The 16,617-nt window shown below is 42.2% G+C and overlaps 1 protein-coding gene across 1 annotated transcript; it reads right to left on the bottom strand.

Annotated features, from left to right (window-relative positions):
• Window positions 1-2,720: 2,720 nt before the first annotated feature.
• On the bottom strand, window positions 2,721-12,168 carry LOC135523392 (inward rectifier potassium channel 2-like). Its single transcript, XM_064950032.1, has 2 exons — window positions 12,000-12,168; window positions 2,721-6,648 (listed from the first exon to the last, which is right to left on the bottom strand). Exon 2 carries the CDS (start codon window positions 6,366-6,368, stop codon window positions 5,085-5,087), a length of 1,284 nt encoding a protein of 427 aa, XP_064806104.1. The 5' UTR covers window positions 6,369-6,648; window positions 12,000-12,168; the 3' UTR covers window positions 2,721-5,084.
• Window positions 12,169-16,617: the final 4,449 nt, after the last annotated feature.

Genomic DNA, 16,617 nt, shown 5'->3' with positions numbered 1-16,617 from the left:
GAGGGAAGCATCACTTGAGTGGGTTGAGTCACTGACGTGATCTTCCTGTCCAGGTTGGTGCCTGCCTCGGGTTTATGCCGTGGGGGAGATCTTCGTGGGCTATATTTGGCCTTGTCTCAGGGTAGTACGTTGGTGGTTGAAGATATCCCTCTAGTGGTGTGGGGTCTGTGCTTTGGCAAAGTGGGTGGGGTTATACCCTGCCTGGTTGGCCCTGTCCGGGGGTATCATTGGACGAAGCCACAGTGTCTCCCGACCCGTCTTGTCTCAGCCACCAGCATTTATGCTGCAGTAGTTTATGTGTCGGGGGGCGAGGGCCAGTCTGTTATATTTGGAGTATTTCTCCTGTCTTATCCAGTGTCCTGTGTGAATTTAAGTATGCTCCCTCTAATTCTCTCTCTCTCTATCTCTCTTTTCTTGGAGGACCTGAGCCTAGGACCATGCCTCAGGACTACCTGGCCTGATGACTCCTTGCTGTCCCCAGTCCACCTGGCCGTGCTGCTGCTCCAGTTTCAACTGTTCTGCCTGCGGCTATGAAACCCTGACCTTTTCACCGGACATGCTAGCTCTCTACCGCACCTGCTGTCTCTAACTCTGCATGATCGGCTATGAAAAGCCAACTGACATTTTCTCCTGAGGTGCTGATCTGTTGCACCCTCGACAACCACTGTGATTATTATTGTTTGACCCTGCTGGTCATCTATGAATGTTTGAACATCTTGGCCTGTTTTAATCCCCAATCGTCACAGCCAGAAGAGGACTGGCCACCCCTCAGAGCCTGGTTCCTCTCTAGGTTTCTTCCTAGGTTCCTGCCTTTCTTTTTTTCATAGCCACCATGCTTCTACATCTGCATTGCTTGCTGTTTGGGGTTTTAGGTTTCTCTACAGCACTTTGTGACATCGGCTGATGTAAAAATGACTTTATAAATACATTTGATTGATTGATTGATTGATTGATTAACTGAGCTAGGCTAAAACATCAGAATTTTGGAGCTGCCTTACTCAAAAAAGCAAAAAAATAGAATATTTGTATGTGGCTTTATTAACTCGATGATAGTTGTTTTTAAACATTGTTTGCAAACTGATATGTGACATGTATTAATGCCAAAATAATATGCAGATGGGTCTCTGCTCCAGCGGCCCTGAATGACGGGTCAACACTGGACGCAGGCAGTATAGGAGCATCAAGTAAAAACTAACCAATTGCTTCTACCCCCACAAAAGCAGACTGCTGAATAGGCAGACCTGCTCCCCCACTCCCCACAGAGTTGCAAATATGTACAGTACCAGTCAAAATTTGAACACCTACTCATTCAAGGGTTTTTCTTTATTTTTTACTATGTTCTACATTGTAGAATAATAGTGAAGACATCCAAACTATGAAATAACACATATGTAATAATGTAGTCACCAAAAAAGGGTTTTAGATTTTAGATTCTTCAAAGGAGCCACCTTTTGGCTTGATGACAGCTTTCCAACCTCTTGGAATTCTCTCAACCAGCTTCACCTGGAATGCTTTTCCAACAGTCTTGAAGGAGTTCCCAAATATGCTGAGCAATTGTTGGCTGCTTTTCCTTCGCTCTGCAGTCCAACTCATCCCAAACCATCTCAATTGGGTTGAGGTCGGGTGACCTGATGCAGCACTTAATCACTCTATTTGGTGAAATAGCCCTTACACCGCCTGGAGGTGTGTTTTGGGTCATTGTCCTGTTGAAAAACAAATGATAGTTCAACTAAGTGCAAACCAGATGGGATGGTGTATCACTGCAGAATGCTGTGGTAGCCATGCTGGTTAAGTGTGCATTGAATTCTAAATAAATTACAGACAGTGTCACCAGCAAAGCACCCCCACCTCCTCCTCCATGCTTCACGGTTGGGACCACACACGCGGAGATCTTCCGTTAACCTACTCTGTGTCTCACCAAGACACGGCGGTTGGAACCAAAAATCTCCTCCAGTCTTATGTAAATTGCTCATGTTTCTTGTGCCAAGCAAGTCTCATGATGCTTGTAACTAAACCAAAGTAGATCATTTTAAGATTGTTCTACATGTCAGTTGTGATCTCTATACGCTGTTGGCTAATATAGTCAACATGTTTGTCTTGGTTAAGTTGAGCCAATTGCCATGGGGTAAATTGAGCCAATGGTTGAGCCAAAGGGAAGTTAAGTTAATTGAAGTGCAAGGCATTATCACTGGGATATGAGGTTACAACAGGGCCTGGCCCATGTTAAAGTGTTTTAAAGAGTAAAAAGTTATTGTTAGGTGTTAAAATATGCTTAAAATGATTAAGAATTGTGTTTAATTATGTTTAGGAAATAAAGATATACATGGTTTTATTAAGATAGTGGTAATATTTCATTCAGTACAGAAATGTGTAGGCAGCTCAACTTATCGCCTACTCCAAGTTGTGCCAAGAGACCATTTTTTGGGGGGACAGCCTATGTTTTCAAAACTGTAATGTTTACATTATTTCTGATTATATCCATGGATACACAACATCCTGAAATATATGTATTGTATATTTCTTTATTAGAAACAATACTATATTTCCCTTGACGGAGTGATGCTGAATGTAAAAAATGGCTCAACTTACCCCACTCACCCCTACAGGGTCCCTTCAAACCATACTCTACCAGAGCTGACCCACTGGGCTTTGGCCAATTCTGGATTCTTCCATATCTGCATCCCAAATACCAGCCTATTCATGGCTGCTATGAACAGAACTGCAATTGATCATTGAGGTTTTATTGAAAAAAGAACAATATAATAAATCGCTTGTACAATAATAATAACAATAATATTACGAATAATATAAAACTCTGTACATTCCGTTGTTCTGCAGTACAACTGGAAGACTCTGATACAAAATGACTGGAACAGGGAGGGCGGGTGTTCTATGTACAAGAAACGGGTCATTGTAGCCTAACGGCCTTTAACCGTTGATTCAAAATAAAGAAATAGGAGATAGATTTGTCATAATGCAAACTCTACAGGCTTTCAATACACCTTATTAACATGCCTGGGATACAGTACTGTTGGCTTATTAAACCATGTTGTCCAATCCAAGATTCCCTAGTAAAATAACAAACAACTTATAATGAAAAATAAAAGGATATTTGATAACAAGGCATGGCAATCCATAGACCTACTCTGGATATAAATGTGAATGCACGAACAGCAAAGATCAGGTATGTACTGTCTTATATTCTGTCCTTATTTAAAGAGCCTATAGGTGAAGATGTGCTCTTTTTGTGATGGCAGAATAGTGGACGATTGTAAAGTACTAAGAAAATAATTTTGAAAAAAAAGAAGTATTGTAACACTGTTTATGTTCTGAGCATCTGGCTTTAACAACATGCTACTGGTCTCATCTAGGGCCTAGAACCTGGCTTGTATGTTTAGCTTTGAATATGAAAACGATGGAAAAACCGTACAGAAGCCCGGGCATCGTAAGGGCCATGTAACTGTGTTTATCATGACGGTTACCACGGTGATATTGATTAATTAAGTTCTAGCAACATCTACACTGTATACACGGGTTAGAAAATAAATATTTTGTCTTGATTAAAAAAAAAATATATATACTCTAATTCTACCACTTATAACAAATGGATGAGACACATAATAATAATAATAATAATAATAATAATAATAATAATAATATTAATAATAATATTTGGCATCTTCTGTTATCAAACCCTACAAAATGCAACAACGTAGCAGCACTTTTTTTTTTAAAGAACATTCGTATGCTAATTTTCCCTCCTCCCTTGTCTTGTCGGTGTTGTTTGTTCAGTTCTGCGTCACTTTCAAATACTAATACCACCCTGCTAGTTTCCTTCAAACAAAATAGGCAAGTTTCTATTGATTTGACCAGCATTGAACGACCCTTTAATTCATGTCATGTTGTGATTCTGTTATGAGACCGGCTCATTACCAACAGCACATACAACATGACCTTATCTGCTTTGGATACGTACAGTATGGATGAATGCTAATAGTTCAGAAACATTTCTCTAATTGATCATTTGATCCAGTTTTTATTGCACTACTTTACAATGGCTGCATAGTATGTTTTCTCCGATAGTAGGAATGTCTCTCTACATTGAGCTACATTTCCTTGGATGTAATTCACCAAAGATCACCAGTTGACTGCAACACGACGGTCTATTCAAAGGCTAAAACAGTTTGCATTCACTGCAAAAGATAGAGAAAAAAAGGTTTTGTTGCAAAGCTGTACTGCATCTTTAATTGTTTGGATTAACATTCTGAAACTTTAGAGTACTTTGGAGCTGGGTGCACAGGATCAATTCAAAGTGCAAATTAGCTAAATAAAAATAATATTTGGTTTTCCCAGAGCAGAACTTTCTAAATCTCTCTGTTACTCTATGGGTAGGCATCTTTGCAAGTTTTCCCCTTCGAGTTTCTCTGAAACGAGAAAGTAGAGAATTTGATTATAGCAGCATTTGTTTTATATACTAAAAGGCAGACAATAGAAATACAACCGTTGTTCTCATCTTGTTCATGATTTGCTGGACAGATAAACAGAGAGACATGCCTGCTATTTTCAAGTCATCGTAGCTAACACCCATTCCAATATGTTATACAGATGCACATTCCTTTCTATACATAGATGCTAAAGTGATACATATATTTCATTTTCTTGTGGGAACCTTTTTCAAGAACGTTTCCCTTCCTATCTGCACATATTTCATAGTGCTGTGCTTGCTGTAATATGCAATTACATTGTTTAAAAAAAAGTTACAGGTCCCCAGCTATCCCCTTCCCACAGCAGTACCGTCGGCATGAACCTATCCTTCACCCAAGGCTCAGCTCAATGTCCTTTACACAAGGCTCAGCTCAATGTCCTTTACACAAGGCTCAGCTCAATGTCCTTTACACAAGGCCCAGCTCAATGTCCTTTACCCTAGGCCCAGCTCAGCTCAATGTCTTTTACACTAGGCCCAGCTCAGCTCAATGTCCTTTACACTAGGCCCAGCTCAGCTCAATGTGCCATTTATAACAACTAGATGGGATTCTAGAATCAGAATCTTCTTCTCTGTGAGGTGATCTGCAGTCTCTGCACAGTCATATTTCAGATTCCCGTCTCAGGGGCCTGGACTCTAGTGGCACAGTGGCCTGGTGATGCTCTGAGTCTGACATATTGTCTGTCTGGGTTACATCTGGGCCCACGCTACCCCCGTTCCCCTCGTCCATCTCCTCTTTGTTAGTCAGCGCCACCTCGTTCTCGTAACAGAAGGAGTTGGAGCTGGACAGGATGTATTTTTTCTCGGCCAGGTCTCTGGCACTGCACAGCGGGGTACTAGGAACCTCGTAAGTCTTATGAAAACGAGAGTAGTCCACCTTGTAGTAGCTCTTCTCCTCGAAGAGCACCGGGTCAAAGCGGTGGCCCCACAGGATCTCGCTGGCCAGGTAGGAGCTGCGGCACTGGGTGGTCATGGCCGTGGCCTCCACCATCCCTTCCAGGATCACCACCATCTCGAACTCGGACGTCTCCAGCTCTTGCTTGCTCATGTTATAGAATGGGCTGTCCTCGTCGATCTCGTGGACGATGGTGATGGGCGACACCAGGAAGATACGGTCGACTCCGCTGTCAAAGCCCACATCAATGTCCATCTGGTCCAGAGGGATGAACTCCCCTTCTGCAGTGGTGCGCGACTTGAGGAGGTGGGCACGCACGTGGGCCTCCACCAGGTGGCTTTTCCTCAGGTTGCCCACGCGCCACATCAGACACAGCTTGTTGTCCCTCATGGCCACTGTAGCGTTGTGGCTGAACACCAGCGTCTCGTTCCTCTTCTTGGGCTTGGCCATCTTGGCCATGACGGCGCCGATGATGAAGGCGTCGATAATGCAGCCCACAATGCTCTGGAAGACCACCATGAAGACCGCCACAGGACACTCGTCGGTGACGTAGCGGTAGCCGTAGCCGATGGTGGTCTGGGTCTCGATGGAAAACAGGAAGGCTGCAGTGAAACTGCTCACGTTGGAGACGCACTTCTGGGAGTCGTTCTCCAAGTCCCCGTGGAAGATAGCGACCAGCCAGAAGACGCAGCCGAAGAACAGCCACGACAGGAGGAAGGCAAGGCAGAAGATGACAAACATCCACCGCCAGCGGATGTCCACGCATGTCGTGAAGATGTCAGCGAGGTAACGCTGTCCTTTCTCGGACACATTGATGAACTGCACATTGCAGTGACCGTCCTTCTTGACGAAGCGGCTTTGGGGCTGGTGCCGCGTGTGCACCTTTCCTTTGCCATTCCCATACCCGTTGGGCACTGCCACAGTGGCCAACTTCATACCGTGCTCCTCGGTTGACACTATGCTGTAGCGGTTGGCTCGCACACTTCCCATCACCTCGTTCTGGTGGGAGGGCTGTGGCGCTGCTTCTGCTTTGGAAAACAGTCTGAGTTTCTTGAAAAAGCGTTGGAGAAACAGTTTTGAAACACTAACGGGACCAACTCAAGCAGAAAATGGGGTGGTGAAGTGAGGCGGACGAAGGAAAGGAGGGAGGTGGAGACAAAGCCTCTCTCTCGGTCTTCGACTGCCTCTAGCTTGACTGCAACCAGGGAGAGGTCCTTGGGGTTGAGTAGTGCTCTCTCATCAGGCAGCCGGACCTCACCAATGACGTATGCTGAGGGAAAAAGAGAGAGAAAGGTTTTAGACTTGCTGACGAGTCATGATACATGAAATACCACCAACTGTCTTGAAGATTACTTCAATATCCAATCGATTTCTCTGTCTTGTGTTGTGAAGCCTGAGAAAACAATCACATACTGTATACGCAAGGGCAAGAACAAGCACGTCTCCTCATGCCAACAATATTCCATTCGGTTATGACAACAGTCATATGTAACCCCTATCCTGGCTTCTCCACTCTCTACTTAGAGAGGTCGGCAGGGTAGCCTAGTGGTTAGAGCGTTGGACTAGTAACCGGCTACCCGGGGCGGCAGGGTAGCCTAGTGGTTAGAGCGTTGGACTAGTAACCGGCTACCCGGGGCGGCAGGGAAGCCTAGTGGTTAGAGTGTTGGACTAGTAACCGGCTACCCGGGGCGGCAGGGTAGCTTAGTGGTTAGAGCATTGGACTAGTAACCGGCTACCCGGGGCGGCAGGGTAGCCTAGTGGTTAGAGCGTTGGACTAGTAACCGGAAGGTTGCAAGTTGAAATCCCCGAGCTGACATGGTACAAATCTGTCGTTCTGCCCCTGAACAGGCATTTAACCCACTGGTCCTAGGCCGTCATTGAAAATAAGAATTTGTTCTTAACTGACTTGCCTAGTTACATAAAGGTAAAAAAATAAATAAAAAAAAAGGTCAGGGAGCAATGTGAGCGATGTCCCACTGATGGTCAGTCACAAAGCATAGTTGTTCTTTGTTGCCCACAGAGTGTCGACACGATCATTTCCTGTTAGATTGTGGGTTGCGGTGCCTCTACGGGATCAAGTGCACTCATGCCAACAATATTGCATTCAGTTATGACAACAGTCATATTTAGCCCAACCTCCCCCTCCCCCCAGCAGGACCGTTACTGTTTCTAAAAAGATAAAAATTGTTAAATGATAACTGATCGAGCTCAGACGCATATATAAAAATTGTAATTTATTATTTCTGGGGAACAACGACAGACAGCACATTACTTGCAACATGGAAGAGGAAGTAACAGTCTTGTTAAAGCAGCAAATGAACGATTGCCTTCAGTTTAAAACTCCATTACAAGTAGACCCGTCACTTCCATTCTGTGAAGGCAGTCTTACTGTCTGTCACACCAGCCTGTTTGACAAATTACACGGTGCACGAACCAATCCTACTGCCTCATTACCCACTGGTGCGTTCTTAATACCCATTTTCACATACCTTGCTAATCACAACCTTGGAAAGATGGAAAATGTTTTGTTGCTTGAATGTAAACTACAGTACCACATCATTTGGTCAACCGACCGAACGGGCTCTTTTCTCGAATGTCACTTATTAGGGCTCTGGAAACTTTCTAAGGCTCAAGATTGGTGTTTTCAGGTTGTACTGAGGTACTTTAATGGGGTGTCAATTGTACAGAAATATTATTCCATGTTCTGTGTGACTTCATTATATTCATGTTTGTGGAGACTTTCCAATTAGTGGTAACTTGACTTAGGACACTAGACCTACATGCATGGAAACATACTGCACGTATATTACACTGAACTGAGTTACAATTTATATAAGGAAATCAGTCAATTTAAATTAATTAAATATGCCGTAATCTATGGATTTCACACGACTGGGCAGGGCCGCAACCATGGGTGGGCCTGGCTCAAATCAGAATGAGTTTTCACCCACAAAAGGGCTTTATTACAGACAGAAATACTCCTCAGTTTCATCAGCTGTCTGGGTGGCTGGTCTCAGACCATCCCGCAGGTGAAGAAGTAGGATGTGGAGGTCCTGGGCTGGTGTGGTTACACGTGGTCGGCGGTTGTGAGGTCGGTTGGACGTACTGCCAAATTCTCGAAAATGACATTGGAGGCAGCTTATGATAGAGAAATGAACATCCAATTCCTTGGCAACAGTTCTGGTTGACATTCCTGCAGTCAGCATGCCAATTGCACGCTCCCTCAAAACTTGAGACATCTGTGGCAGTGTGTTGTGTGACAAAACTGCACATTTTAAAGTGGCCTTGTATTGTCCCTGGCACAAGGTGCACCTGTGTAACGATCATGCTGTTCAATCAGCTTCTTGATATGCCACACCTGTCAGGTGGATAGATTATCTTGGCAAAGGAGAAATACTCACTAAACAAGGATGTAAACAGAGAAATAAGCTTTTGGTGCATATGGAACCGTCCTGAAATATTTTATTTCAGCTCATGAACCTCTCGTTCTCTCAAACAGAGAATCAGTGAACATAAAAGTTCAATCAGGAGAAACGACAGGGATTATCCAGTCGCAGTACATTTTAATGACCTGAAGCAGGACATTTCCACCTTTAGATTTTGTGGCGTAGAGAAAGTTAAGATATCAGACAGGGGAGGTGATATTAATAGTACTCTGAGTTAAAGGGAATGTTTTGGAATTTTCACCCTCCAGACATTATTTCCTAAAGGATCAAATAAAACTTGCTATGTCCTCATTGTGGTTTTTCCAGACGTTTTGAATACGTCTTATTTACACACTTATTTGAATATTTATGATATGCATATTGTTATATTTAGTAGCACTTGTGATTTTCCTTCTCCTCCAACCCCATTCGATGTGTGGAACGGATGTGGGTGGGGCTAGGTCTACATAAGGGTGCAAATTTTAAAAAATTCACAAAAGCTCTGAAGAAGGCAGTGAGGCCGATACGTAAAGCTTATTAAATATCAGTGATACTATCAAGAGCAGTGTGCGGTTTCCTTTATCCTTCATTTCCGCTCATGAAACATGGGACCAACGCTTTACATGTTGCGTTTATATGCTTGTTGAGTATAGTATAATGTGCAGAAATGAATATGAAACATACATATTTTTTTACTGGGGGAAATCTCTGTCTCTGTCTCTGTTCTCTCTCTCTGGGTGTACTTGAGTACATCAGCATAGCTTGTTGACTCACAGAGTCCTCTGGGACTTCATATTCTCTCAGCAGCATAATGGCTGTCCTGTGAGGATTCTGTCTCTGGCACAACAGAAACACCACTCATTAGAGAGAGCCCTGCCTGCCTGTGTCTGAAGTGTTATACATGTTCTAGACCTCGCTGTCCTAGCAACCAACCATGGTTGCAACGAACACTGTGAACTCTTCTGTTATGTTTTTTTTAGGGGTGGGGTGGGGTTATATCCCCCAAAAAATGTGTTTAGATTATGTAAAAAAATACTTGTGAGATTTTGTGATATGAGAGTCAGTGATGAAAAGGTATGTGAGTGCGTGAGGAAAATATAGGGAATTTATTTGTGTTCTTTAACATGTAAAGTTGAAGAAATAGATTTTCTTATGGTCGTTTAATATTAAAAGGATAAGATATAGCTTTTCTTCTTGCTCCCTTGCAAAACTGAAATCACTAAATATAATGATTTTGACTCGTGAACCGTGAATAGATAGATATAAGTAGACTACAGTCTCTGTTAAGTCAATTTACAAATTTTCTCTAGTATGTAGACTGCATTCAGATATTTCCCTTCGTGTTTGTAAAATGTGTTTATAGAGTGGTATCTGCAGTATCAGCTCCTAGAATGTTTCCTTAACTCTCTCTCTCTCTTATTAACTTGCATCTCAAATAGCATGTTGGTGCTGAGTAGTCAGGGGGAACTCTCATCAAACATGGGCACTATTTTGGGAATTTGGGGAATTCTGGATTGTTGACAGTAATTACTAATTAGATATGCAAAGTCAGTCTACATCTCAACCTCTCCTCAATCAACACCAGCTAGGATGACTGTGCAGTTTACACAGTACATGATTAATATGAGCTTTTCCCACCAACTAAATAAGTATCTTTCCAACTTGTACTAGTCTGTTTTCTGACAGAGTGACGTGAATAGAAATTGATACGGTTATGTTTTGTTTGCTTTGGGGGGGTTGAGAGGACACTTAATGGAAAATTATTACAGACATGTTGAATTTTGTATTGTCTTTAAGTAACATCAATAGATGCTATTTTCCCATCTGTTGCTATGACACCATGATAACAGAATGGAAAACATGACTGTTTATTGTTCGGTTATATCCCCCTTTTTGATCAGTGGGATAATTATGTTCTGTGGAAAATGGAATCCCTCTGATCTCTGATTGAATTAGTACTGCTGGACTGGCTTAATCTGAGAGGTGTATATACGGTGCCAATATTCACACTGTGGAAACAATGTCATGGTTGAAGTGTCTTGCAGAAACATAACTTAGAGAATGTATGGTAACTCCCTGACCTGCTGCCAGTGTCATTTACGGTCACCTTGAGGATGGTCTTGTTGCAGTACACAAAAAGCTGTCTCATCTAGGACTACCATTTTAAATGCGCAGTGGAGTCAAAAAATGTGATTTTCCTGTTTCCTATATACATATATTTTCACACTATGAGGCTGGAATAATGCTGTGAATTGTGAAAATGATGATAATGCTCTTTTAGTGTAAGAGCTGTTTGAAAATACATTTCTGTCTGTTTAGGTGGAATGGAGTTTTGGCCTGCCTGATAAATGAGCTAATAGACCAATAAGAAAGAGAGTTCCAAACCTTTCTGCCAATAACAGCTAGTTTTCAGTTTCCCCACTCAGACCACTCCTAGACAGTCTTAGCGAAATTACTGCTTGAGAAATTGCTCTTTGCTAAGAAGCTATTTTTTGTTTATTTTTCTATCATTTCAATTGAAAACAATTGCAGTAAGTAATTGTTACCCAGTAATGAATTGATATTGACATTATTTTTTAAACGATTGCATTGGACCTTTAATATAGAATACAGTATGTGGCTCCAGACTCCAAGCAGCACTCGACATGCCAACGAGAAACGCGAACAGGTGCGGGCTAAAAAACGTGAACCGACTGAGTGATGCAATCTCTCATACATCGTTCAAACATTCCATCCATACCGTTATAATTGTACATGAGTGTACATTTACATGGAAACAGATATACGAATAACACTGATTGCATGACAAATGTTAACTTTTGGGATGTTTCAGCCTTCAGCCTGTTTGTGAGCAGTGTATTACATCATAACTGTATGATTCAGCCGACGCATAAACATGGTATGTTTTTGCACTTAAAATGTATTATTATGGATTTAAACAGGTTGATGAAATGATATGCATTAATAAACAATAAAAAGTCCTGCTCTGCAAGCTTCTAGCCACAGTGGGTATGACTGTCTGAAAGTCGGCGGGGTGACTACAGCGCAGCGCATCCATTCAAAGGAGCGACTGTCCATGTGCAACTAACCCAATATTCTCAAATATATAAAATAAACAGTAGTCTATGTTATGCAGCATCGTCAACTTCACCATACGTTTGATACGAATTGCTACAAAGAGGTTGTTAAACCTTACCTGTTGCACATTTATAGACCTGGACAAAATCAAAAGTTAGTTGACATTATATTCCAGAAGATAAATCCGCTGGTCAACACTTCAAAGCGTTTGTTTCTGTTTCGGATTAATGTTGCCTTCTTGTTATGATGACAGCGAGAACTGAAACTCCCTCATGTCAATGAAATGACTGGTCTTAATAATGTGCTCAGCGAATAGTGCTCAAAGTAATTTAAATAGCGTATACCGGCATGCCCCGCCTTCTGGACCTTACCCAGCCAATAGTATTACGGAAAGGAAGAACGCGTTGAAGTAGGCTGATACATTTACACTGACGTATGAAACCGTGTGAGTGAAAATTCATAGGCTACAAACCGCAAGTAATGTTTTGGGAGACGCATGTCAGGGGTTTGGATAGGAGGGTCATGCGTAACAACAAATGGGTTGTTTTTAGCGGTGCTTATTTATATTACTGATCGATTGTTCGTTTTTGGGTTGCCTGGGGGGGGGGGGGGTCATCTGATTTTAGGCAGAACACAGGAACATAGTTTCCCCCATAGGGTATATTTTTCTAGTCTACAAAGTGGACAAGTTATATATTTCAACCTCTCCCCGACCCAGTCTGTAATAGCGAGATGCTTCAAGCAGACCACCATAGTCCCTGTGCCCATGAACGCCAAGGTAACCTGTGTAAATGACTACCACCGTATCGCTTATATACGTAGATATGAAATGTTTTGAAAGGCTGGTCATGGCTCACATTGACGCCATCATTCCAGACACCCTAGACCCACTCCAGTTCGTATACTTCTCCAACAGTTCCACAGACACCACTATCTCTATTGCACTCCACACTTTCCTCTCCCATCTGGATAAGAGGAACACCTACACTGCAACAAATTGCTGTACAGTTGTGACCAAAAGGTTTGAGAATGACACAAATATTAATTTTCACAAAGTTTGCTGCTTCAGTGTCTTTATATATTTTTGTCAGATGTTACTATGGAAACTGAAATATAATTACAAGCAATACATAAGTGTCAACGGCTTTAATTGACAATTACATGAAGTTGATGCAAAGAGTCAATATTTGCAGTGTTGACCCATCTTTTTCAAGACCTCTGCAATCCGCCCTGGCATGCTGTCAATTAAATTCTGGGCCACATCCTGACTGATGGCAGCTCATTCTTGTATAATCAATGCTTGGAGTTTGTCAGAATTTGTGGGTTTTTGTTTGTCCACCCGCCTCTTGAGGATTGACCACAAGTTCTCAATGGGATTAAGGTCTGGGGAGTTTCCTGGCCATGGACCCAAAATATTGATGTTTTGTTCCCCGATCTACTCACTTTTGCATTATGGCAAGTTGTTCCATCATGCTGGAAAAGGCATTGTTCGTCACCAAACTGTTCCTGGATGGTTTGGAGAAGTTGCTCTCGGAGGATGTGTTGGTACCATTCTTTATTCGTGGCTGTGTTCTTAGGAAAAATTGTGAGTGAGCCCACTCCCTTGGCTGAGAAGCACCCCCACACATGAATGGTCTCAGGGTGCTTTACTGTTGGCATGATACAGGACTGATGGTAGTGCTCACCTTGTCTTCTCTGGACAAGCTTTTTTCTCAATGCCCCAAACAATCGGAAAGGGGATTCATCAGAGAAAATTACTTTACCTCAGTCCTCAGCAGTCCAATCCCTGTACCTTTTGCAGAATATCAGTCTGTCCCTGATGTTTTTCCTGGAGAGAAGAGGCTTCTTTGCTGCCCTTCTTGACACCAGGCCATCCTCCAAAAGTCTTTGCCTCACTGTGCGTGCAAATGCACTCACACCTGCCTGCTGCCATTCCTGAGCAAGCTCTGTACTGGTGGTGCCCCGATCCCGCAGCTGAATCAACTTTAGGAGATGGTCCTGGCGCTTGCTGGGCTTTCTTGGGCGCCCTAAAGCCTTCTTCACAACAATTGAACTGCTCTCCTTGAAGTTCTTGATGATCCGATAAATTGTAGATTTAGGTGCAATCTTACTGGCAGCAATATCTTTGCCTGTGAAGCTCTTTGTGTGCAAAGCAATGGTGACGGCACATGTTTCCTTGCAGGTAACCATGGTTGACAGAGGAAGAACAATGATTCCAAGTACCACCCTCCTTTTGAAGCTTCCAGTCTGTTATTTGAACTCATTCAGCATGACAGAGTGATCTCCAGCCTTGTCCTCGTCAACACTCACACCTGTGTTAACGAGAGAATCACTGACATGATGTCAGCTGGTCCTTTTGTGGCAGAGCTGAAATGCAGTGGAAATGTTTTTTGGGGGATTCAGTTAATTTTTCATGGCAAAGAGGGACTTTGCAATTAATTTCAATTCATCTGATCACTCTTCATAACATTCTGGAGTATATGCAAATTGCCATCATACAAACTGAGGCAGCAGACGTTGTGAAAATTAATGTTTGTGTCATTCTCAAAACGTTTTGCCACGGCTGTACATTTACAGCAAGATGGTTTACAGTCAGCTACTGCAACTTTATATTACAGTGTTGTACTGTAAAGAGCAATGCATGATGGTGTCTCAACGGCGTTCCGCTACACTGCTGAAAAATAACACTAAAGTACTGTATTACCTGTTTTACTGTATATTTACAGCAGCATACTGTGCGTTGTGAGAAAATGTGGGAAATAATCTCTGGCTCATTAACATATTTCAAGGCATGCCTTGTACAAGATTACATGTTTTGCATTTGTGAGAATGCTGTACCCCACATAATACAGCACCATACTGTATATTTGTCTTCTACGGTCTTTACTGTAATTCATTACCACCCGACAGAACACAGTACCGTACTGTAGTTTGGGAATCTAAAAACCCTGTTGTGTAAATCTACAGTAAATTGCTAGCTATTATGCTGCCAGTAATTAACTGTAATTCAGTTCCATCTCTACAGTGCCGTAACCTTTTGTGGATGCTGGTATTGGCTCATTTAACACATAATGAGGCGTCCCTTGTAAGTGGCTACACTTGCACACGTTGGTGAGACTGATGTACCAATTTAAGTGATATGTGGTAGTCGTTCCCTAACAATTAAATGTACTGAACAAAAATATAAATGCAAAATGTGAAATGTTGGTCCCATGTTTCATGTGCTGAAATAAAAGATCCCAGAAATTTTCCAGGTTACACAAAAAGCGTATTTTTCTCAGTTTTTGTGTACAAATGTTTGTTACATCCCTGCTAGTGCACATTTCTCCTTTGCCAAGATAATACACCTAACAGTTGTGGCATATCAATAAGCTGATTAGACAGGTGCACCTTGTGCTGGAGACAATAAAAGGCCATTCTAAAATGTGCAGTATTGTCACACAACACAATGCCACAGATGTTTCACATTTTGAAGGAGTGTGCAATTGGCATGCTGACTGCAGGAATGTCCACCAGAGCTATTGCCAGAGAATTGAAGGTTAATGTCTCTACCATAAGCCAGCTCCAATGTCATTTCAGGGAATTTGGCAGTACGTCCAACACAACCACAGACAGTGAGTAACCACTCCAGACCAGGACCTCCACATCCGACTTCTTCACCTGCGGGTTCGTCTGAGACCAGCCACCCGGACAGCTGATGAAATGGAGGAGTATTGCTGTCTGTAATAAAACGGTTTTGTGGGGGAAAACTCATTCTGATTGGTTGGGCCTGGTTCCCTAGTGGGTGGGCCTATGCCTTCCCATGGCTGTGCCCCTGCCCAGTCATGAGAAATCCATAGATTTGGGTCTATTTTATTTCAGTTGACTAATTTCCTTATATGAACTGTAACTCAGTAAAATTGTTGAAATTGTTTCATGTTGCATTTATATTTTGGTTTAATATACATATACAGTGGGGCAAAAAATAGTATTTAGTCAGCCACCAATTGTGCAAGTTCTCCCGCTTAAAAAGATGAGAGAGGCCTGTAATTTTCATCATTCAACTATGACAGACAAAATGAGAAAAAAAATCCAGAAAATCACATTGTAGGATTTTTAAGGAATTTATTTGCAAATTATGGTGGAAAATAAGTATTTGGTCACCTACAAACAAGCAAGATTTCTGGCTCTCACAGACCTGTAACTTATTCTTTAAAAGGCTCCTCTGTCCTCCACTCGTTACCTGTATTAATGGCACCTGTTTGAACTTGTTATCAGTATAAAAGACACCTGTCCACAACCTCAAACAGTCACACTCCAATCTCCACTATGGCCAAGACCAAAGAGCTGTCAAAGGACACCAGAAACAAAACTGTAGACCTGCACCAGGCTGGGAAGACTGAATCTGCAATATCTAAGCAGCTTGGTTTGAAGAAATCAACTGTGGGAGCAATTATTAGGAAATGGCAGACATACAAGACCACTGATAATCTCCCTCAATCTGGGGCTCCACACAAGATCTCAAGATGGTAATACTTCAACAGTTAAATATATATATATATATATATATATCGGTGGTAGCGCAGAGTGACGGTGGGTCTTAAACCTTTAATGGTTGAATATTAAACCGTGTCATTTTGTCTTGTAATCACAGTCATTTTGGAAGCCTTTGATTAGGCCTCTAAAATGGTGATATAAAATACTGAACATTCATGAAGATGATGTACTATGCAAATACCTTGCAGTAAATCCCATGG

Source organism: Oncorhynchus masou, chromosome 31 (assembly GCF_036934945.1).
Source record: "Oncorhynchus masou masou isolate Uvic2021 chromosome 31, UVic_Omas_1.1, whole genome shotgun sequence".
Taxonomy (NCBI): domain Eukaryota; kingdom Metazoa; phylum Chordata; class Actinopteri; order Salmoniformes; family Salmonidae; genus Oncorhynchus; species Oncorhynchus masou.
The sequence above is the reverse complement of the archived record's forward strand: the minus strand, read 5'-3'. Positions and strand labels throughout refer to the sequence as shown.